General features: G+C 36.8%; 1 protein-coding gene across 12 annotated transcripts in view; it reads left to right on the top strand.

Moving 5' to 3' along the window:
- Positions 1 to 25,228, top strand: part of LOC133564596 (rap1 GTPase-activating protein 2-like) — a 314,916-nt gene that overhangs the window by 168,860 nt on the left and 120,828 nt on the right. The window contains exon 1 of one of the 12 annotated variants that reach the window (XM_061919005.1): positions 7,528 to 7,700. The exons of the other annotated variants lie outside the window; for them this stretch is intronic. Coding sequence (XP_061774989.1) covers positions 7,624 to 7,700 — 77 coding nt within the window. The 5' untranslated portion in view covers positions 7,528 to 7,623. Of the gene's footprint in view, positions 1 to 7,527; positions 7,701 to 25,228 lie in introns of those variants that run through there. 12 annotated transcript variants of the gene reach the window in all.

Raw genomic sequence — 25,228 nt, 5'->3', positions numbered from 1 at the left:
CTTGTTGTTTGTTGTGCCCTACAAAGTGTTTGTTATAAGCATTGTACTTATTACACACCAGTTGTTTGATTGTGCCATGCATCTTCTGTATTTTTAATTGATTTGTTGAAACCGCTAATAATACTCAGTATATTTAATCGATTCATGAAAATCAAATATCGATTTTTTTATTTTGATTATTTTTAATCTGTCCTGTCTCAGGGTTATGGTACTCAGGCATATCATAATATTGATGTTGATGACCCTATCTGCTGTACAGATTTACTTAACAAAAGGGAAGTGTGAAATACTTCTCCCGTTGGCTTATTTGTATTAGATTTTTTTTTTTTAACATTTTGGGGTAGAATTTAATTAAACAAAACCATTTTTCTTTTAAGTAATATAGAAATGTTCTATTTTATTGAAAAATGTAGTTAATCATAGAACTGTTATTTAAAAAGTGTTGATTTTTAATCAAAATTTGTTTTGAATTGATTGTGATTCCAATCGTGGTACGCAAAGATTGATAACCCTAATAATTACTATATTTATAAGGCATATCCAATTAGCTTTGAGCTAGCTTGAAAAGTGGAGCTCTATTTTTGAGCGCTTTCTTTCAGGCACGCTTTTTTTGTTGGCATGGGAAATTGCAACATTAGCTAGAGGCAGTCCGCTATGGATACGCATGTTTTCCCGGCAAGCACTTTAGCCGGTGCTGAGTTTGCAACTGGACGTGTCGTCACATGCAACACATTTATGGACAATTGATACCATTTGATTTTACAAGTATCTGTTTTTGCAGAATTTGGTGGGTAAAAAGTATAAAATTACAGAATTCGGTATTCATCCTCATGTTTTATAGGGAGTTAAAGGCCTACTTTACAGACAAATGTTTCATCCAAATTTTAAAATACATTTACATACTTGACTTGATGAAACCAGCGACAGTTCTGTTCCCACTCAATGACTGAAGGTGTGACTAATAGTTTCTCTATAAGTGTACTGGGTTTAGGTTGTAGTCTGCATACTATTAAATAACAAAACATTGTTAGTTGTAGTTGCAATACATCCTGCAAACTATTGCCGGACAAAGCCGCATATTACTTTATAATAAAAGTCTTCTTGATGGAAGACTTTATAGAACAATACATCAGCAGAATGGAAGTGAGTTCTTCCGTGCATAATTTAATTAAATCTTACCTAATTATTTTGTAACTGTGACTTTACTGTCAATGTGTGCTTTATGTTTCATCCAGTCTTATTACAAGTTATGCAAGTTTACGAGTGTGGGTTGATAAACTCCCTAGGAAAAGATCATTCATTTTATTAGAATGTCATCATCATCGTCAGAAGAAAAAAGATACTACACACTAAATAAGTAAGTGTATGTATTAATGAATATAAAAAAGTGAAAACAAAAGTACAATAAAAAATAGGACATGATTAAATTGTGGGTACAAAAATTGCACTACCATACCTGGGGTTTGTACGTTTGAAATACTACGCTTTGGAATAATGAACCCGAAAAGTGAATTCAAATAAAAAAATAATACAATAAAAAAATAAATAATAATAATAAATAATTGGGGAAAAAAATAAAACAATAATTTGGTAAAAATGTTTATATATATATATATATATATATATATTTATTATAGTTTTTTTAATATGTAAAAAAAATGTGTGTTTAGATTTTTTTTAATCAAAAGTTAATTCCAATAATTAAAATAAAAAATAAATACAATTAACAATTAGTAATTAGAAAAAATAAAAAAATATATATATCCATCCATCCATCCATTTTCTACCGCTTATTCCCTTTGGGGTCACGGGGGGCGCTGGTGCCTATCTCAGCTATAATCGGGCGGGAGGCGGGGTACACCCTGGACAAGTCACCATCTCATCACAGTATATATATTAGGGCTGTGAATCTTTGGGTGTCCCACGATTCGATTCAATATCGATTCTTGGGGTCACGATTCAATAATATATCAATTTTTTTCGATTCAATTTGATTCTCGATTCAAAAACGATATTTTTACGATTCAAAAGGATTCTGTATTCATTCAATACATAGGATTTCAGCAGGATCTACCCCAGTCTGTTGACATGCTAGCAGAGTAGTAGATTTAAAAAAAAAGCTTTTATAATTGTAAAGGATAATGTTTTATCAACTGATTGCAGTAATGTAAATTTGTTTTAACTATTAAACGAACCAAATATATGACTTATTTTATCTTTGTGAAAATATTGGACACAGTGTGTTGTCAAGCTTATGAGATGCGATGCGAGTCTAAGCCACTGTGACTCTATTGTTCTTTTTTATTATTTTTATAAATGTCTAATGATAATGTCAATGAGGGATTTTTAATCACTGCTATGCTTAAATTAAAAATAATATTGATACTGTTGTTGATAATATTCATTTTTGTTTCACTACTTTTGGTTTGTTCTGTGTGGTGTTTGTTTCTCCTCTCAATTGCTCTGTTTATTGCAGTTCTTAGTGTTGTTGGGTCAGGTTTGGTTTTGGAATTGGATTGCATTGTTATGGTATTGCTGTGTAGTGGTTTGCTGGATTGATAAAAAAAAAAAAAAAAAAAAACATTGATTTTTTTAAAAATGAGAATCGATTCTGAATCGCACAACGTAAACGATTGATTCCCCACACCCATATATATATATATATATATATATATATATATATATATATATATATATGTGTGTATATACAGTTAAAGTTTTTTTAATATGTAAAAATATTAAATGTTTTTTTTTTGCGTTATTTTTTTAAACAAAAGTTATTTCAAATGCTGCTAAGATTCCTTTAGCTCTGACTCATTTTGTAGTCCAGTTGCCGGCAGATTTGCAGAGTTGGCAATTGCCGACATTGAATTTGCATGTGTGTAAAAAAAAAAAAAAAAAAGGCTCCCAAAAGAATGGCTGACCTCATGGTTCACTTGAAAGAACTGTTCAAAAGATTTCATTGTTCGCGAACATCACATCTCTGACAACTAATAAAAATCTAATAATCGTCACTTGCTGGTAAAATAGTCACTTTAATTGTGTTTTTTACCCCCACAAAAGTTTAACAGCTTCAATAGCAATCATTTTCATGGGGCAATAAAAAAAAAAATAGGCTGGAATTTTTAAGCTTAGGATGGTACTTTGAAAATTGCCTGACTCTCTTGAGCCTCCTAGAAATCGGACAAATTATCACACCTTAGCCTAAATATTAGATGTGAGGAGATATTTGCAAAAGCTATTATGGCTTTGTGACTTTTATGGCTTTCTGACTCCACCTACCCTCACCAGAAACACTGCAGGTGAAGCCTATGCAAACATGTTGGCCGCCGTGACATGGTTGCTACGGTGACTAAAACAGGTAGTGAAAAAACAAATAGCGACTCCCTTGTTGTTTGTCATAAAAATGCAAAACTGGAGTCAACTTTTGCACAACACACTTTGCTGTCATTTCACAGCAAAGATGCTCGCTAGAGCTTAATTAGTGTTTTGTGTTTGGGACTTACAGCAGCCAAATGGTTTGAAAGGCATCAATTAGGCTACGTGTCGCTAAAATACAATAAACACATTGATTTATGCAATTGTGATTTTTCTCCCTAACACTTATTCCTTCTGTACTTTTATTCTCGCAGATTCATCCCTGCATTTATCCATCATTTAGCTGCATATACACTTTGTATACCAGCTGTGATGGTATACTGACTCCATTCCACTCCAAATAAGACTGGAAACAGTCTAATAAGTCAGAGAAATTGCACTAACAATGCAGAATAGAATACACCATTTAATTGACGCAAGTAATAAATGACGGTTTACTTGAGTCATATTGCAGTCTACGCGTATCACTTATGTGTGACTGCCATCACATTGCAGTCTACATGTATCTCATATGTGTGACTGCCATCTAGTGGTCACACTTATCATTTCACCATGTACCAAATAAAATAGCTTTGAGGTCGGTAAGCACAACCAGAATGATTCCGTACATTGGGCGCACTGTCGAGTTTTGAGAAAATTAAGGGATTTTAAGTGCGTCTTTATAGTTCGAAAAATACGGTTTGTAATATATCTGACTGTACCTGCAGGACTCAAAGCAATTTTATTTAGTCCATGGTGTAATGATAAGTGTGGCCAGTAGATGGCTGTCACGCTTAACTGCTACTGCAGGTTGACGCATGTTCAATAAATGACGCAAGCAGGTACCTGTAAGCAAGCAACACTAAAGGTTCGATGTTTCATCAATATAGAACACTACACACGGCGCTCCAAAACCTGTCAACATTTTTTAGTGAGACCTTGGTAAGCTACGAAGCCGCACCGCCTGATGGATTGCCCGAGTGTTACAGCTTACCGTAGTCAAATGTTCTGTGTTTTAACACACTGGTATTTTGAAGATGACCCTCAAAATGGTACTTATTAGGAGACATACTATTTAGTTTAGTTTAGTTTTTTAAGGATCCCCAGTGGAGACTATTCTTCCTGGGGTCCAGGCAAAAAACATCACACAATCACAAAACAAAAGATTACAATGCAGTGCAACATGATCAAATAATAACATTTTGTAATACAAAAATGGCAACAACAAAAAAAAAAAATAAATTTGAATTTACTTAATAATGTTCATACCAAAGAAGAAAAGAGCAATATATATATATATATATATATATATATATATATATATATATATATATATATATATATATATATATATATATATATATATATATATATATATATATACCGTATTTCCTTGAATTGCCGCGGGTCGCTAATTAACTTAAAACCTCTTCTCAGTCCTGCGCTTACCAAAGGCATGCGGTAAAAGTAAGCATGCGCTAATTATTTGAAAACCTTTTCTCACTCCGGCACTTACCAAAGGCATACCGTAAAAATTTGAGTGTGATGAAAGCTTGGACCTTAAATCCTACTGAATAGCTCTTAATATTCTTCCCTTTATGCGATTTCAAATTACCGGTATTGAAATCACACCTCCTCCATTTTGAAAATGATGACAGGGGAAGTGTTACTCGTGACGTCACAAGTTTGACCAGGCGGTAATACTAAGCATGCGCTAATTATTTTGTGAAGCGAGTTTGACCTGGCAGTAATTCAAGGCAGGTGCATACTATATGCCCTGCGGCAATTAATTAATAGAAATTCGGTAAATATATATATATATATATATATATATATATATGTGTGTGTTGTTTTTTGGGGTTTTTTTTTTTTTCAAAAATAAAAGAAGAGCCAATGGCCTAAAATATACCCATTACTGTACCAAAAACAAACAATAAGTGACAAAAAAGTACCATCCATCCATTTTCTTCTGCTTGTCCCATAATCACTAAAATAGTCAAGAATCAATCAAATCTGTCAAAACATTAGGTACAATCTAGAATAATCTCTCACCGCAACACTTCTCCTTGGTGTCCATTCTTAAAACCTTCTATGGCGTTTTGTTTCACGACAATTGTGCAAAAGAAAATTTTCTGACGTATTTGGTACATGTTGTGTATATGGAATCTGGAAAAATTCAGTCAATGAGCTCCTTTTTTTACCTCATCTTCTGCTGTTGCCATTTCTAATACAAAGTAGTGTATAGTTCTATCCTATATGTCTGTCAGTATACTCCATATGGAAGTGCTGAAGACTACACCAAAGATGGCAAATAGAAGACGCTGTCAAAGTGGAGGCACGTAAATTACACCACACAGAAAACGGCGCATGCCGAGGAGACGGTCAGGAAGCATCCTGAAGATGGTCTGTAAAACATAATCTATGCAACATTTTGACCAAAAACCCACGGTTACATGCTATGTCGACCACGAGGAAGAGTTTTCATGTAGAAAAAAAGGACATTTTGTATGAAAATAGACCCAATTATTGACAGTGCACCTCATTATCCGGTGTGCCTTTTGGTCCAAAAATCACGGTAGTTCTCAATGAAATAGTCCAATAGAAAGGCTCAATCGACGATATACAGTTGTGGTCAAAAGTTTACATACACTTGTAAAGAACATAATGTCATGGCTGTCTTGAGTTTCCAATAATTTCTACAACTCTTGTTTTTTTATGATAGAGTGATTGGAGCACATACTTGTTGGTCACAAAAAACATTCATTAAGTTTGGTTCTTTTATGAATTTATTATGGGTCTACTGAAAATGTGAGCAAATCTGCTGGGTCAAAAGTATACATACAGCAATGTTAATATTTGGTTACATGTCCCTTGGCAAGTTTCACTGCATTAAGGCGGTTTTGGTAGCCATCCACAAGCTTCTGGTTGAATTTTTGACCACTCCCCTTGACAAAATTGGTGCAGTTCAGCTAAATTAGTTGGTTTTCGGATATGGGACTTGTTTCTTCAGCATTGTCCACACGTTTACGTCAGAACTTTGGGAAGGCCATTCTAAAACCTTAATCCTATCCTGATTTAGCCATTCCTTTACCACTTTTGACATGTGTTTGGGGCCATTGTCCTGTTGGAACACCCAACTGTGCCCTATACCCAACCTCCGGGCTCATGATTTTAGGTTACCGTATTTCCTTGAATTGCCACAGGACATGAAGTATGCGCCTGCCTTGAATTACTACCGGGTCAAACTTGCTTCCCAAAATAGATAGCGCATTCTTAGTTAGTATTATCGCCTGATCAAACTCGTGACGTCACGAGTGAAACTTCCCGTCATCATTTTCAAAATGGAGGAGGCTGATTTCAATACCGGTAATTTGAAATCGCATAAAGGGAAGAAGATTAAGAGCTATTCAATAGGATTTAAGGTCCAAGCTTACATCACACTCAAATGTTTACTGCATACCTTTGGTAAGTACCAGAGTGAGAAGAGGTTCTAAAATCATTAGCGCATGCTTACTTTTACCGCATGCCTTTGGTAAGCGCAGGAGTGAGAAGAGGTTTTAAATGAATACGTGCCCCGGCGGAAATTCAAGGAAATACGGTATCCTGAATAATTTGGATGAAATCATTCTTTTTCATTGTTTCATTTACTCTCTGTAAAGCACCAGTTCCATTGGCAGCCAAACAGGCTCAGAGCATAATACTCCCACCACCATGCTTGACGGTAGGTGGGGTGTTACTGGAATTAAAGGACTCACCTTTTCTCCTCCAAACATATTGCTGCGTATTGTGGCCAAACAGCTAAATTTTTGTTTCATCTGACCACAGAACTTTCCTCCAGAAGGTCTTATCTTTGTCCGTGTGTTGTCAGATGAAACAAAAATTGAGCAGTTTGGCAGCAATACCCAGCAATATGTTTGACTATACATAAATTGTAGGGTTGCGAACTCTTCCTTAGAAAACGGAATTGCCCCGTATTTGGAGATAGATTGAGCTGTCAGAGGACACACTTTTTATGACCGTAAGATCAAACAAAAATGTCCTTGAATTATCAAAAGATTCCATCGAACGACAACAGCTTCACAACTGTCTTCCACAGACTAAGCTAATCGATGCCAGAGTGCCTGATCGCTCACCTGTCAAACTGATTGCAGGTCAACTTTTTTGCAATTCATCTGTCAGTCACTCTGCCTCAGCTCAGCGGCTAGCTCGCTAGCTAGAGTTAACTGCCGAGTTTCTGGCAACCGGGACTCCAAATGTGAGTTTCGAATGGTGAGGAATTGGCAAAGTTCGTTGATGGCTTTTGTCCGACTTGGAAGCGACATGTGGCTATCGCGTGTGAGGAGGTACGTGCTAGCTTAGCTACTCTGCTACTTAGCTACTCTGCTAATTAGTAACTCTGCTCTGTTGGTGTCATGTCCTCAAAACCCTAATTGTGTATCATTCGAGGTTGTTAAACTGAACGTAGTGTGTCCAGTTTTATGATAGTGACACTTTATAATGATGGCTCTACACCAGTGGTGTCCAAAGTGCGGCCCGGGGGCCATTTGCGGCCCGTAGGTAATTTTTTCACGGCCCAGTTCAAAAATACGATTTGAAAAAAAAAAAAAAAAGATGAAAAGTGTAATGAAAGAGCAAACAGGTGAAATGTAACAATAAAATATTGCAATGTTTACTCTAATAACACAAAGCTGCCATGCAGGCTGTTTCTTTCTTTAAAGGCCTACTGAAATGAGATTTTCTTATTCAAACGGGGATAGCAGGTCCCTTCTATGTGTCATACTTGATCATTTCGCGATATTGCCATATTTTTGCTAAAAGGATTTAGTAGAGAACATCGACGATAAAGTTCGCAACTTTTAGTCGCTAATAAAAAAGCCTTGCTGTTTCAATCTGTTTCATCACATGCGTAATCTGTTGAATCGCTTAAGCCGCTGAAATCCGAGTCTGAATCCGAGCTAATGTCGCTATATCTTGCTGTGGTATTCCCATTGTTTGTTTACATTGGCAGCACTGTATGACGTCACAGGAAAATGGATAGTGGTTTCGAAAATAGCGAAAATAAGGCACTTTAAAGCTTTATTTAGGGATATTCCGAGACCTATACAATTTTGAAAAAAAATTCAAAAAATACAACAAGCCACTGGGAACTTATTTTTATTGTTTTTAACCCTTTTGAAATAGTGATAATGTTCCCCTTTAAAGGCCTACTGAAAAGAGATTTTCTTATTCAAATGGGGATAGCAGGTCCATTCTATGTGTCATACTTGATCATTTGACGATATTGCCATATTTTTGCTGAAAGGATTTAGTAGAGAACATCCACGATAAAGTCCGCAACTTTTAGTCCCTAATAAAAAAGCCTTGCTGTTTCAATCTGTTTCAATACATGCGTAATCTGTTGAATCGCTTAAGCCGCTGAAATCCGAGTCTGAATCCGAGCTAATGTCACTATATCTTGCTGTGGTATTCCCATTGTTTGTTTACATTGGCAGCAATGTATGACGTCACAGGGAAATGGATAGTGGTTTCGAAAATAGCGAAAAAAAGGCAATTTAAAGCTTTATTTAGGGATATTCCGGGACCGATAAAATTTAGAAAAAAATTTCAAAAAATACAACAAGCCACTGGGAACTGATTTTTATTGTTTTTAACCCTTTTGAAATTGTGATAATGTTCCCCTTTAAAGGCCTACTGAAATGAGATTTTCTTATTCAAACGGGGATAGCAGGTCCATTCTATGTGTCATACTTGATCATTTCTCGATATTGCCATATTTTTGCTAAAAGGATTTAGTAGAGAACCTCGACGATAAAGTCCGCAACTTTTAGTCGCTAATAAAAAAGCCTTGCTGTTTCAATCTGTTTCAATACATGCGTAATCTGTTAAATTGCTTAAGCCGAGTCTGAATCCGAGCTAATGTCGCTATATCTTGCTGTGGTATTCCCATTGTTTGTTTACATTGGCAACACTGTATGACGTCACAGGAAAATGGATAGTGGTTTCGAAAATAGCGAAAATAAGGCACTTTAAAGCTTTATTTAGGGATATTCCGAGACCGATAAAATTTTGAAAAAAAATTCCAAAAATACAACAAGCCACTGGGAACTGATTTTTATTGTTTTCAACCCTTTTGAAATTGTGATAATGTTCCCCTTTAAAGGCCTACTGAAATGAGATTTTCTTATTCAAACGGGGATAGCAGGTCCATTCTATGTGTCATACTTGATCATTTCTCGATATTGCCATATTTTTGCTAAAAGGATTTAGTAGAGAACATCGACGATAAAGTCCGCAACTTTTAGTCGCTAATAAAAAAGCCTTGCTGTTTCAATCTGTTTCAATACATGCGTAATCTGTTGAATCGCTTAAGCCGCTGAAATCCGAGTCTGAATCCGAGCTAATGTCACTATATCTTGCTGTGGTATTCCCATTGTTTGTTTACATTGGCAGCAATGTATGACGTCACAGGAAAATGGATAGTAGTTTCGAAAATAAGGCAATTTAAAGCTTTATTCAGGGATATTCCGAGACCGATAAAATTTAGAAAAAAAATACAACAAGTCACTGGGAACTGATTTTTATTGTTTTTAACCCTTTTGAAATTGTGATAATGTTCCCCTTTAAAGGCCTACTGAAATGAGATTTTCTTATTCAAACGGGGATAGCAGGTCCATTCTATGTGTCATACTTGATCATTTCACGATATTGCCATATTTTTGCTGAAAGGATTTAGTAGAGAACATCGACGATAAAGTCCGCAACTTTTAGTCGCTAATAAAAAAGCCTTGCTGTTTCAATCTGTTTCAATACATGCGTAATCTGTTGAATCGCTTAAGCCGCTGAAATCCGAGTCTGAATCCGAGCTAATGTCACTATATCTTGCTGTGGTATTCCCATTGTTTGTTTACATTGGCAGCAATGTATGACGTCACAGGAAAATGGATAGTGGTTTCGAAAATAGCGAAAACAAGGCAATTTAAAGCTTTATTTAGGGATATTCCGAGACCGATAAAATTTAGAAAAAAAATTCAAAAAATACAACAAGCCACTGGGAACTGATTTTTATTGTTTTTAACCCTTTTGAAATTGTGATAATGTTCCCCTTTAAAGGCCTACTGAAATGAGATTTTCTTATTTAAACGGGGATAGCAGGTCCATTCTATGTGTCATACTTGATCATTTCTCGATATTGCCATATTTTTGCTAAAAGGATTTAGTAGAGAACATCGACGATAAAGTCCGCAACTTTTAGTCGCTAATAAAAAAGCCTTGCTGTTTCAATCTGTTTCAATACATGCGTAATCTGTTAAATCGCTTAAGCCGAGTCTGAATCCGAGCTAATGTCGCTATATCTTGCTGTGGTATTCCCATTGTTTGTTTACATTGGCAGCACTGTATGACGTCACAGGAAAATGGATAGTGGTTTCGAAAATAGCGAAAATAAGGCACTTTAAAGCTTTATTTAGGGATATTCCGAGACCGATAAAATTTTGAAAAAAAATTCCAAAAATACAACAAGCCACTGGGAACTGATTTTTATTGTTTTCAACCCTTTTGAAATTGTGATAATGTTCCCCTTTAAAGGCCTACTGAAATGAGATTTTCTTATTCAACTGGGGATAGGAGGTCCATTCTATGTGTCATACTTGATCATTTCGCGATATTGCCATATTTTTGCTGAAAGGATTTAGTAGAGAACATCCACGATAAAGTTCGCAACTTTTAGTCGCTAATAAAAAAGCTTTACCTTTAATAAATTCAGAAAAGAACCACACACTTCATGAATGTTTTTTTTGACCAACAAGTATGTGCTCCGATCACTCTATCACAAAAAAACAAGAGTTGTAGAAATTATTGGAAACTCAAGACAGCCATGACATTATGTTCTTTACAAGTGTATGTAAACTTTTGACCACAACTGTATATTGTCGATTGAGCCTTTCTATTGGACTATTTCATTGCGAACTACCGTGATTTTTCAAAAAGAAACTGAAAAATTACCTATTAATCACATATCTTTAATGCCTCATGTGGGGTAGACTACTGTTGGGTTTTGCATGGTTGAATGAATGTATGTGTGTATGTATGTATGTGTATGTTTGCTTTAGTATTATTATCTTGTGTTTATCATATAGCGTTGTGGTTTTTTTGTTTTTGTTTTTTGTTGTTGTGCTTGCTACCATTTTTGTTCTTTCCATGTATATATTGTCCTTTGGACCCCCTGTCAAAAGCTTCTTCTAGCTTATTTGGGGGACCCTTTCACGTACCAACATCTTTAAATTATGATATTCACCACTATTGCAAATGTTATATGGTATTTTGAATAAACTTGTAAACTTGAACTTGAAAAACTTGTAGCAGACGATGATGTCACCGGTGTGAGGGCTCCTCACATCCTCACATTGTTTATAATGTGAGCCTCCAGCAGCAAGAGCTATTCGGACCGAGAAAACGACAATTTCCCCATTAATTTGAGCGAGGATGAATGATTCGTGGCTGAGGATATTGATAGCGAAGGACTAGAAAAAAAAAAAAAATAAATAAAGTAAAAAAAAAAAAAGCTCATTGCATTGGGAGCGATTCAGATGCTTTTAGACACATTTACTAGGATAATTCTGGGAAATTCCTCATCTTTCTTTTGTGTTGCTAGTGTTTTAGTGAGTTAAATAGTACCTGAGTGTGTCCACGGGTGTGTTGACGCCAGTGTGAGGGAAGTCACGGCAGCTGCATGGGCGGCGCAAGCTCCGACTGATCTCCGGTAAGAGGCGACTTTTTACCACAGTTTTCTCACCGAAACCTGCCGGTTGACAAGTGGTCGGGAACCATGTTCGCTTGACCGCTCTGATCCATAGTAAAGCTTCACCTCCGGGAATTTTGAATAAGGAAACACCGTGTGTTTGTGTGGCTAAAGGCTAAAGCTTCCCACCTCCATCTTTCTACTTTGACTTCTACAATATTAATTGAACAAATTGCAAAAGATTCAGCAACACAGATTTCCAGAATACTGTGTAATTGCGCAATGAAAAGAGATTACCTTTAGCCGCAAGTGGTGCTGCCTTAATATGTCCCGTCTAACGCGAAACGTCACGCGCATCATCACCATCATTCCGCGACGTTTTCAACAAGAAACTCCGCGGGAAATTTAAAATTGTAATTTAGTAAACTAAACCGGCCGTATTGGCATGTGTTGCAATTTTAATATTTCATCATTGATATATAAACTATCAGACTACGTGGTCAGCAGTAGTGGGTTTCAGTAGGCCTATAAAACATAATAATGAATCAAAATGTATGCCATTATGAATTATTGACCTATTCAAGGCTCCAAAAAAATCACATTAAATATTCCACTTTGAGATATTTTTTGGGGGGAAATTTTGCATGGTTTGTGTTTCCCATATATAAACAACAATACAACTTATAATTGACGGATAGATCTGAAGGTGATCTCGAGATTATTGTGTTAAAAGTAAACAGTAAAAGAAAATATATAATTTATTTTTTTAAACACTTCAATGAGTAGGACCTTTTTTGATCCCAATAATTTTAATGTGATTTGTTTGTAAGTGTCACCGCTCAAAAATAAAAAGAAATAAAAAATCAATGGCGGTTTAAGTAATTGACCTTTTTAAGGCTCCAATTCTTATATAATCTCAAATATTCTACTTAAAATTTTATTAGGTGAAAATAATGCATATTTTGTTTTTTTTTCCATAAAAAACAGGGTTTTCCTTCACAAAACGAGCGTGCAACTTACATTTTTAAAAATGTTATATTGACAGAACGACCCAATGTTGAGCTAGAGATTTAAAACTTGAAAAATAATACTAATAATTATACTGAATAATGACACATTTTAAATATATTTTTTACCAAAATCCTATGAGGACTGAGTGGAGGCCAAAATATATATTTTGTATACATATATTGTATTGGTTTTTAAAATAAAAACAATATCAAAATGGCCCCCGCTTGCTTTGATTTTTCAGTGCGCGGCCCTCAGTGGAAAAAGTTTGGACACCCCTGCTCTACATGTTAAGATAGTGACACTACACTTTAAGATAGTGACACTAGACTTTAAGATAGTGACACTAGACTTTAAGATAGTGACACTATACTTTAAGATAGTGACACTAGACTTTAAGATAGTGACACTATACTTTAAGATAGTGACACTATACTTTAAGATAGTGACACTAGACTTTAAGATAGTGACACTATACTTTAAGATAGTGACACTACAAAGCTCTACAACAGCAACTCGCCAGATTAAGGGTCAAATAATATTTGCCTCAACTCTTAGTAGTTTTATAAGTGTTACATTCAGACATTTTGCTTCCATTTAATGACACATGACCGCAATATAACATAAAAACAATGACCACAGTGCTGATATACGTGTTTTGTAAAAAAACACAAAACAAAAATGAAATGTAGCCAGTAGGCATACAGGTATTAGTATAGTTCCATGATACTAATTAATCATATTCGGTACTATACCGCCTCTGAAAAGTACCGGTAAGTTTTTTAGTAAAATAATGTCTTCTGTCATCATTTTGTAAATTTCCGATTATTATTATAATATTGCCAAAATTGTAACCTTCTGCCCGAATGCAGCTGAGATAGGCTCTAAACGGGACAAGCGGTAAAAAATGGATGGATGGATGGATGGAAAGCTTTATTATAAAATTGTGACTTTTGTCGAGTAAAGTTACAACTATTTTCACGAAATTGCCAAAATGTTAAGCTTTTCTTGTAAAATTGCGACTGTTACTGAGTAAAATTCCAACTTTTTTCATAATGTTGTTTAACTGAACATAGTATGTCCATTTTTTATGATAGTGACACTACACTTTATGATGGTGGCTCTACACTTTAAGATAGTGACACAACAAAGCTCTACAACAGTAACTCACCAGATTAAGGGTCAAATAATATTTGCCTCAACTCTTAATAGTTTTATAACTGTGACATTTTACTTCCATTTAATGACACATGACCACAATATACCATAAAAACAATAACCACAGTGCTTAAACACGTGTTTTGTAAAAAATAGATAAAAAATGAAATGTAGCCACTAGGTATACAGGTATTAGTATACTACCACGATACTAATGAATCATATTCGGTACAATACCGCCCCTGAAAAGTACTTGTAACTTTTTGAGTAAAATTATGTCTTTTGTCATCATTTTGTAAAATTCCGATTATTAATATAATATTGCCAAAATTGTAACATTCCGCTCGAATGCAGCTGAGATAGGCTCCAGCACCCCCATGACCCCGAACGGGACAAGCGGTAGAAAATGGATGGATAAATGGATGGATGAATGGAAAGTTTTATTATAAAATTGTGGCTGTTGTCGAGTTAAGTTAGAACTATTTTCATGAAATTGCCTAAATGTTAAGCTTTTCTTGTAAAATTGCGACTGTTATTGAGTATAATTCCAGCTTTTTTCATAATGTTGTTGTTTAACTGAACATAGTGTGTCCATTTTTTATGATAGTGACATTACACTTTATGATGGTAGCTCTACACTTTAGGATAGTGACACTACACTTTAAGATAGTGACACTACAAAGCTCTACAACAGGGACTTTGGTGATACAGTAACTCACCAGATTAAGGGTCAAATAATAATTGCCTCAACTCTTAGTAGTTTTATAAGTGTTACATTCAGACATTTTGCTTCCATTTAATGACACATGACCACAATATAACAGAAAAACAATGACCACAGTGCTGAAATACATGTTTTGTATATGAAAAAAAGTAAATAAAAATGAAATGTAGCCAGGTATTAGTATACTACCAAGATACTAATTAATCATATTCGGTGCAATACCGCCTCTGAAAAGTACCTGTAACTTTTTGAGTAAAATGATGTCTTTTGTCATCATTTTGTAAAATTCCGGTTGTTAATATAATATTGCCAAAATTGTAACCTTCCGCCCAAATGCAGCTGAGATAGGCTCCAGAACCCCCGTGACCCCGAGCGGGAAAAGCGGTAGAAATGGATGGATAGATGGATGGAAAGTTTTATTATAAAATTGTGACTGTTGTCGAGTAAAGTTACGACTATTTTCATGAAATTGCCAAAATATTAAGCTTTTCTTGTAAAATTACGACTGTTTTTTAGTAAAATTCCAACTTTTATCACAATATTGCACAAATGCTCAGCTTTTCTTGTCAAATTTTGACTTGTGTAGAGGAAAAATTACGGCTGTTATTATAATAATGCCAGAATTCTAAGTTTTTCTTGTGAAATTGTGTCCTTTTTCTTGTGCAATTCCTACTCATTTTTCACAACAATCTTTTTTATGTTTGCATAGTACGTATATATTATTAATGTTGTAAATACAAATCTTTATATACCTAGAACGGGTGGTCCTGAAGTGGCAGGCATTTTTCGGAGGCCTCAAGAAGACTTAGACTTAGACAAACGTTAATGATCCACAAGGGAAATTGTTCCACACAGTAGCTCAGTTACAAATGATGAAAAAGATGGAAAGGATAATGCAGGTATAAAATAGACTAAAAGCAATATAAAATATAACATATATACGTAATGTTTACATAATATATGGAATAGGCTATATACTGATATATATGTTTATATCATATATACAATATATAACAATTACCATGTACAATATTACAGTATATGTAATAAGGTAGAGAGAGAGAGAGAGTGTGGTAATCAGGTCATATAATCCACAAAGGTTTAATCAATGCAAATTGATTTTTTTTTAAAACGTCTTCAACAAACAAGAAGAATCCAGTTGCCCCCATTTAACCTTTGCAAATATTATAAGTATACGTTTGCACAAATAAAAACAAAGCAAAAATAATCGGGTGTACCAGCCCTACAAGGTGTCCTTTATTTTATTTTCAAGGAGTTGGCAGCCCTGATATATTGAAAAACACATATTTGTGTTCCTTTTTACTATTAGTATGAACGTTTCATCTTTGTCTCTTTACATGATGCCTTTAGATTAGATTAGATTAGATTAGATTAGATTAGATTAGATTAGATAGTACTTTATTTATTCCGTCAGGAGAGTTCCTTCAGGAAAATTACAATTTTCAGCACAATCCCATTCAAGATCAGACAAACATTACAGGGAGACAGAACAGGATCGCTGACGGGTCTGCCGGCTTCCAGCGCCCCTTACAAAAAAAGAAAAAGATGACATACAGGTAAACAAGGGGGGGTTGGGGGGAGAAAAAAAACAAAAACAATTATTATTTCGGGACACAGTCACGTTCCGTCATCAATTAGACACTCCTGCTAGACCTAATCACACAATTGAAAGTTTTTCAAGTGAAACATTATCAAATGGAAAAAAAAACAAAAATATAGCATTATTCAGTGTCACACAGGGGTGTTAAAGTACCACCGATGATTCCATAGCGCGGCCACTGCCGCTGCTCACTGCTCCCCTCACCTCCCAGAGGGTGAAACAAAGGGGATGGGTCAAATGCAGAGAGTAATTTCACCACACCGAGTGTGTGTGTGACTTAAACTCATCTTAGCTCGGGGGCCGCATGGAGGAAAATCTGTCCACACGCGGGCCTGACTATTAAAACTGTAGAATAGAATAGAATAGAAAGTACATTATAGATCCCTGGGGGAAATTCAGCACCATAGTTTGATCACAATAAACAATAAACACTTAGCTATTTTTCACATGTGAATAATATTAAAGGCCTACTGAAAGCCACTACTACCGACCATGCAGTCTGATAGTTTATATATCAATGATGAAATATTAACATTGCAAGACATGCCAATATGGCCTTTTTAGGTTACTAAATTGCAATTTTAAATTTCCCGCGAGGTATCCTGTTAAAAACGTCGCGGAATGATGACGCTTATGTTGACGCGTGCTTGTGACGTTATTGGTTGGAGCGGACATATTAGCCCAGCACCACTCAGTCGTCTCTTTTCATCGCATAATTACACCGTATTTTGGACATCTGTGTTGCTGAATCTTTTGCAATTTGTTCAATTAATAATGGAGACTATAAAGAATAATGCTGTTGGTGGAAAGTGGTGGATTGCATCTGCCTTTAGCAACCAAAACACAGCCGGTGTTTCTTTGTTTGTTGTAAAGCTTTAACACAGAGCGCTCAAGCGAACATGTTTCTCTACGTCAACCAACAAGTTTTTGGATGGGAAAATTGTGATATTAAGCCGGCTCTTACCGGAGACTTGAGTGGATTATGCGACCTCATCCTGCAGCTCAAAAAGGCAGCTGTGATCTTGGATCCTCGGCTTCTCTCAGAGACACTGGCGTTCACCGCAGCCATCCGACTTTCAGGTATGACTTTATAATCTCACTAAAATACTATTAACACAATAAGCAGATAAGGGATTTTCCAGAATTATCCTAGTAAATGTGTCTAATTACATCTGAAACGCTCCCGCTGCCGCCGCCTGGAGCTATCGCCTTTTCTTTGTTTTTCTTTTTTTAGTGCTTCACTCTAACTTTCCTCATCCACAAATCTTTCATCCTCGCTCAAATTAATGGGGAAATCGTCGCTTTCTCTGTCCGAATAGCTCTTGCTGCTGGACGCTCCCATTATAAAACAATGTGAGGATGTGAGGAGCCCTACAACCCGTGACGTCACGCGCACATCGTGTGCTACTTCCGGTAAAGGCAAGGCTTTTTTATTAGCGACCAAAAGTTGCGAACTTTATCGTCGATGTTCTCTACTAAATCCTTTCAGCAAAAATATGGCAATATCGCGAAATGATCAAGTATGACACATAGAATGGACCTGCTATCATCGTTTAAATAAGGAAATCTCATTTCAGTAGGCCTATTATACAGAATTATTCACATGTGAATAATATAAATACAGCCTATTATACCTTCAAGTCCAGTCAAAAAGGAACATATGCATTATATACATAATATATGGCATTACAACTAAAAGATAGAGACAACTACAGACTGTTTTCTTTGTCTTACTTTGGCTAAAAATAGAACAAACACATTCTGAAAATATGAATATGAATGAAGTAACGTTTGTGAGAACCTTTTTCCAAAACACATTATAAAATATGAGATATAACAGAATAAAGCACATTTACTGTGGGACCCCTTTCTTGTCCATTTCGACCCCGGCAAGGATTAAAAAAAAAACCCTCCTGGTGAATAGCTCTCTATACCTATTGTGATCACCACAGTGCGCGGTTTTTAAAGCTAGACTCCAAGGAAGTGAAACGAGGTGACCGGCTGCCAGGTGGTCGGCATTGGCCTCTGGCGTAGGCAGGCGCCGCTTGACGGGGATTCAAGATGAGCCGCTGTTGGTCTACTGCAGTCCTCAAACTCACCACAATAAACATTGGCTTTTAGGTTTGAAAGCAGCCTTAGATCTCTTTGTAGAGTGACATTGACGACATCAGTCCAACCCGTTTCGCAGCGGTGACCATTACACATCAGCCTGTTCCTCGTTCCATTCCGTTATTGCTGCAATCTGGTACCCACGAACATATTCCAATGAAAGCGTATTTGTACAAAATGTCCTACCGAGGTATGTGACCCCTCTCTAGTCTCTCTTTGTTGACTCAATAATTGGATATTTAGAGATAAATGTCACTGTTTGAATAAACGGCACTCACATTGCGATACAACATACCATGTTCAGACATAACCTTAAAAAAAGATATACGACTGCATTAAGGTAAAACCAGGATGAAGTGTAACTACTCTCCTGACCACGTTTTATATTTTCCCTCCTGCTGTTTTTACTGTTTCCCTGACTCACTCCTCTGTCTCGCCATTTCTTTTTTTTTTTCCTCCTATCGCCAAGTGTTCCCTCTTTTAAACGCCCCCAGCCCCTCTTATGAACTACTTTTGCTATGACCAGCTGCTGGGGATACCAAGTGCAGCTACATGAAGTGCACTTGAACAAACCTTGTCTTTGCAGTCTGTTACTGTAGAAAAACAAGTGTTGCGAAAAGTATCATTGCGTGTTGTTTGTTGACAACAGTCATCCTTGTCTCAGGGTGCCATGGATGAGATAGCATTGTCTCTAACAAGTGTCCAGAGACCACCCCCGAGACAGTCCTATTTACACAGCGCTGCTCCGGGGAGTGAGCGCTCTATTTTTAGTCTGCACGGATTCATTTATTCCCTTTAAACAATCTGTCCGACATCCATTCACTCGCCGCCTCTCCCTCCCTCTCAATATCGCTCTATCCCTTTCTGCACGACCTTTGTGCTCCGATGTGCTTATCAGCCGGTTTGAAGTGGTCGAGTGATTTGTGACGAGAACTATTCAGTGTCCTTTGACAGACCCTTGACTATTTTTACTCGTGACTCTGTCAGTTAAAGAATGTGATGCAGTGAAAATGAATAGAATTTGATAGGATTCATGGCATGTAGCATTGACCTGGCAGCCAGGACATTCAATTGGACGCAAGACTGCCTGCCTACCCATGATGGCCAATTCTGATTTTTTCGTTAAAATCCTATCTTTTTATGCAGCCATTCATATGATTTTTAGTGTCTTACTAAGCAGACTGGATAAAGTTATACAGGGTAAATCCCACCTAACCTTATTCGCGTCCACACACAACAAAGCCACGGTTTAAGACCCCCTTACCCAGGGGCGCTCACACTTTTTCTGCAGGCGAGCTACTTTTCAATTGACCAAGTCGAGGAGATCTACCTCATTCCTATTTATAATTTATATTTATTTATTCATGAAAGAGACATTTTTGTTAACAAGTTAATGGTGTTTAATGATAATACAAGCATGTTCAACACACATAGATTCCTTTCTTTCATGAAGACAAGAATATAAGTTGGTGTATTTGATTCTGATGACTTGCATTGATTGGAATTAGACAGTGGTGCTGATAACGTCCGCATTTTCAAATGGAGGAAAAAAAAAGTCCTCCTTTCTGTCCAATACCACATGAAAGTGGTTGGATTTGGCATCTCATTTGTCCAACTTGCATACTCGTTTTTAAACACTTTGTTATGAGAGTAGCATATGTGTGTGGCCCTTTAATGTCTGGCAGCAGGTGAGTGACGTCAGTGAGAGTGCGGGTGGGCAAGCAAGTGAGAAAGCGGTCGCTGAGGGCGGGGGAGAAATACATTGGCATCAAACTCCGTAGCTTGCTAGCTTGTGCACGCTAGCTTTCTGAGACTCTTATTTTGTTAGCACAGGCAGGATAAAACAGGTCTTTTATGGTGAAGACAGGAACTGTGCAGTCGGTCTTTAGAGTTTTGACAGTAGGTACGGAGTCTCTAGAAATAAAATGTGTTTCTCTGCGTCCGCCCTGTTAGTGATTTTTTTCTTAAATGTGAGTTTGCAGCAGCCAGCGTCATCTCACAAGATCCTCGGGTGCCGAGAATGTCAAACAACTGACGAAAGTGAAGTCTTGGTATGATTGATGATTGCTCATTTTTATGTATATTTTTTAATGCCTGGCTTGAGATCGACTGACACACCCTCCGAGATCGACCAGTCGATCGCGATCGACGTAATGGGCACCCCTGCCCTTACCCATCCGTCCGCCGGCGCAACGAGACCTAGTACGCATGCGTGAACAAATGCGCACGTCATAGTCACCTCTGACCTGGAAGTGTATACTTACCCTGTGTTTCAATGTAGACTATTGCCACATTTCTTTTAACAGTAAACTGTCATGTCTTTGTGATCATGTTTGGTTCTGTTCTGTTGGTTTTCTGGACTCTTTACACTCCCTTGTTTTTTCACCATAACGACCATTAGTTTCACCTGTTATGTGTTCACGACTCACGCACCTGATTTGTTTGGATTCACGCACTTGTCAATAATCACATCACTATTATTTAAGGTCAGGACTTGGACTATGGAAAAACAAACCGCGCCATATTCCAAGTCGACTGGCATGGTTTCTTTTCCCATGGTGCAAAGCGACTGGACTGGACAAGGCATGAAGGTAACGACATGATTTAATTTTACCCAAAAAGGAACAAACACAAGACGGAGAACAAACTTGGCTAAGAAAACAAAAACTCGCACAAAGGCAGAACTATGGACATAAAAACGAAAATACTTACTTTGATGTGAAAAAAACGAGCATGGATAATGTCAGGGGTATCAAGAGTAGGGATGATACTCGAAACCGGTTTCGATTATCGATAAGAAAAGAACCGAGTCCTCGGACTCGAACCCCTTTTTGATAACCGGTACCCATTATCGAGACCACTATTATAAAGAAAAAGAGTTGGTTCTTTATTCGAATCCCTCCCGACCAGAAATGTTCCGTGAGACATCACACGAAACGACGTCACGTAGCTCAGTCATTAGGCGCAGATAGCGAAAGCGGGAAAACAACGGACGGGAAAAAGCGCTCCAAGGTGTAATAAAGTTCAAAACAAAAGACATAATCCAATGAATAACTTTACTGAGAGATTTGAGCAGGGTACAAACACATGACCAATACTTTTACGACCGACCGGAAACATAGCAACCAGGCTAGCAACGCAACTCCTTTACGGCAGCTGTCGCATCGTTCTTAAAGCAACTACATATGTATATACAACATATCCCCCTTTTTTAACTTTTGTTTTTCTTTCCTTGTAAACAAAGCAAATGTATTGTATATGTATTGTCAGTCTAACTATAAATAATGCAGACGAGGCGTGTTGGCTGAGTTCTTGACGTTTACTGCCGGGTGCCGACATGCAACAACACTTTTCGGGGTGACCACGCATACTCGTCACTCCCGTTGCATGCTGGGTAGTGTAGTCGTTATAATTCCTAGCTCAGGGGTCGCCCACTGGCCGTTTTTTTTATTTTCCACCCATCCATTTTCTACCGCTTATTCCCTTTCGGGGTTGCGGGGGGCGCTGGCGCCTATCTCAGCTACAATCGGGTACACGCTGGACAAGTCGCCACCTCATCGCAGGGCCAACACAGATAGACAGACAACATTCATACTCACATTCACACACTAGGGCCAATTTAGTGTTGCCAATCAACCTATCCCCAGGTGCATGTCTTTGGAAGTGGGAGGAAGCCGAGTACCCGGAGGGAACCCACGCATTCACGGGGAGAACATGCAAACTCCACACAGAAAGATCCCGAGCCTGGATTTGAACCCAGGACTGCAGGAACTTCGTATTGTGAGGCAGACGCACTAACCCCTCTGCCACCGTGAAGCCTTTTTATTTTAATTTATTTTATTTTTTTTATGAATTTATTAATCATTCCAACAAAACAATACACAACAATACCATAACAATGCAATCCAATTCCAAAACCAAACCCAACCCAGCAACATTCAGAATAGTAATAAACAGAGCAATTGAGGACACACAAATATGACAAGGTACAATCTAAAAATAGTGAAACAAAAATGAATATTATCAATATTAGTAACAATTTCAAAATAGCAGTGATTAAAAATCTCTCATTGATATGATCATTAAAAACATTTGCACAAGAAATAAAAAAATTAACAATAGTGTCACAGCGGCTTACACTTGCATCGCATCTCATAAGCTTGACAACACACTGTGTCCAATATTTTAAACAAAGATATAATAAGTCATATTTTGGTTCATTTAATGGTTCATTTTGGTTCATTTAATTTAAAAATGTTTTCGTGTTTTCTCCTCTTTTAAACCGTTCGTTTTTTTTCATCATTTATTCTCTACGAAAAAACCTTCCGTAAAAGAAAAAATTATATATATATATATATATTTATTTATTTAGCTATTCTTGTTTAAATCGCACTTACATGTAATTTACAAATGACTATATATATATATATATATATATATATATATATATATATATATATATATATATATATATATATATATATATATATATATATAAACACTTAAAATGTAAAGTGTAAAACTGGTAGCCCTTCGCATCAATCACCACCCAAGAAGTAGCTCTTGGTTTCAAAAAGGTTGGTGACCCCTGCCATAGCTCATCAATAAATAATGTTAACTCAATAAAGTGTGTTTCTTTTTTAGCTTAAACTTTTCATATTTTAGCATTGTAACCACATTTGCAAACAACTTTTCTCTTCATAGAATTTTCTTTCAATAACGAAATAAAGTGCAAAAATGTCAAAGCATCATAACAAACAGTTATGTCAAATAGTAGCAGAAGTGCACTTTTTGGAGAGCTGTATTATTTTCAGTTTTGTGCCCAAGGGACTGATTTTATTCAACACTATATTATTGTTTATACACCTATAGTGATCACAGAGACAGGTTGTTTTTGTGTTACTGTATATATTTGTTTTCCTGAAAAATCCCACTTAATATACTTTGGGTAACAACAGTCAATATTTATTTATTTTATTTTATTTTTTTAGGGGGGTAACAGTCAATATTTATTAGATTTTATTTTTTTCTTATATAATAAAAGTGAGCTTTTGTTAAACCAAATGTATATATATATTTTTTTCCATGTACAGCAACCTTTCTGGACTCCATAAGAGAATCGATAAGGAATCGGTTCGATAAGAGGATTCGATAATAGGCTTGAACTCGATAATTTCTTATCAAACATCATCCCTAATCAAGAGTGAATCAAGGGTGATGTCGCCAGGCTGACTACCTGCCAACTATGGCTTAAAAAAATAGTGATGTGATTATTGACAGGTGCGTGAGTCCAAACAAATCAGGCATGTCTAGATGATTTCCCTCCATCTTTCTAGTGGTTGCCGCCGAGTTACCGAACGGATTGTTATGAAGCTGGCTGTGGCGCGTTCTTTCTGATTTCAATTCCTGTGTGGGGTGCAGTCTTTCTGCCGTCACTTCCTCTCCGAACTCCGAACCATTTATCTTACTGACCATCTATTTATCGCCTTTTGCTGACGAAAACATCGGATGAAGGAGAACTGAGTGTCCAGACTGCAGTCGCATTGGATCATACTTGCCAACCTTCCCGGATTTTCCGCGAGACTCAGGAAATTCAGTGCCTCTCCCGAAAACCTCACGGGACAAATTTTCTCCCGAAATTCAGGCGGACCTGGAGGCCACGCCCCCTCCAGCTCCATACGGACCTGAGTGAGAACAGGCTGTTTTCACGTCCGCTTTTCCACAATATAAACAGCGTGTCTGCCCAATGACGTTATAAATGTAGAATGATCGAGGGCGAGTTTTTGGTTTCTTATGTGGGTTTATTGTTAGACAGTTTCATTAACGTCCCCCCAGCGCGGTAACAACACACAACAACAGCAGTCAAGTTTTCGTCTACCGTAAAGCAGTTTGTCTGCCCTATACAGCAATATTGTGACACTCTTAAACAGGACAATACTGCCATCTACTGTACATGCATATGTGACAATAACATCTATGGCAGGGGTCTCAAACTCAATTTCCCCTCTCCCCTCTTAACCACGCCCCCACATACCCACCCCCTTACCTCCTGAAATTGGAGGTCTCAAGGTTGGCAAGTATGCATTAGATATATATTGGATTTACGACAAAATATAAAAAAAAAAAGCAGAGGTTGGATTAAAATAATCTGAATGGTTCCGTAGAAACTAAAATAAACAAATTGGATATAATTGAAAAAATGGGCCCAAAAAAATTGGGATAGGCTAAGAATACGTTCACGCTGCAGGTCAGTTCCGGGAAAGGTGGGACATTGACGTAAGTTTTAAACACCATATTTTCGCGACTGTCTATTTTGGTAAAGAATTGTCACGTATGTCGGGGTTTAAAACCACACATTCTGGAAATACGTTGTCTGGATATATTGTCCCACACTATATTGCCGTTAAATTGTATTATTTTCAGCATTATTTTGAGACCAATTCAAGCGCTAATGAAATCATAATTATAATCAAATAATAATAATGCTAGTAAATTGCGCACATTTTCAGTATTT

Source organism: Nerophis ophidion, linkage group LG13 (assembly GCF_033978795.1).
Source record: "Nerophis ophidion isolate RoL-2023_Sa linkage group LG13, RoL_Noph_v1.0, whole genome shotgun sequence".
Classification (NCBI taxonomy): domain Eukaryota; kingdom Metazoa; phylum Chordata; class Actinopteri; order Syngnathiformes; family Syngnathidae; genus Nerophis; species Nerophis ophidion.
The sequence above is the reverse complement of the archived record's forward strand: the minus strand, read 5'-3'. Positions and strand labels throughout refer to the sequence as shown.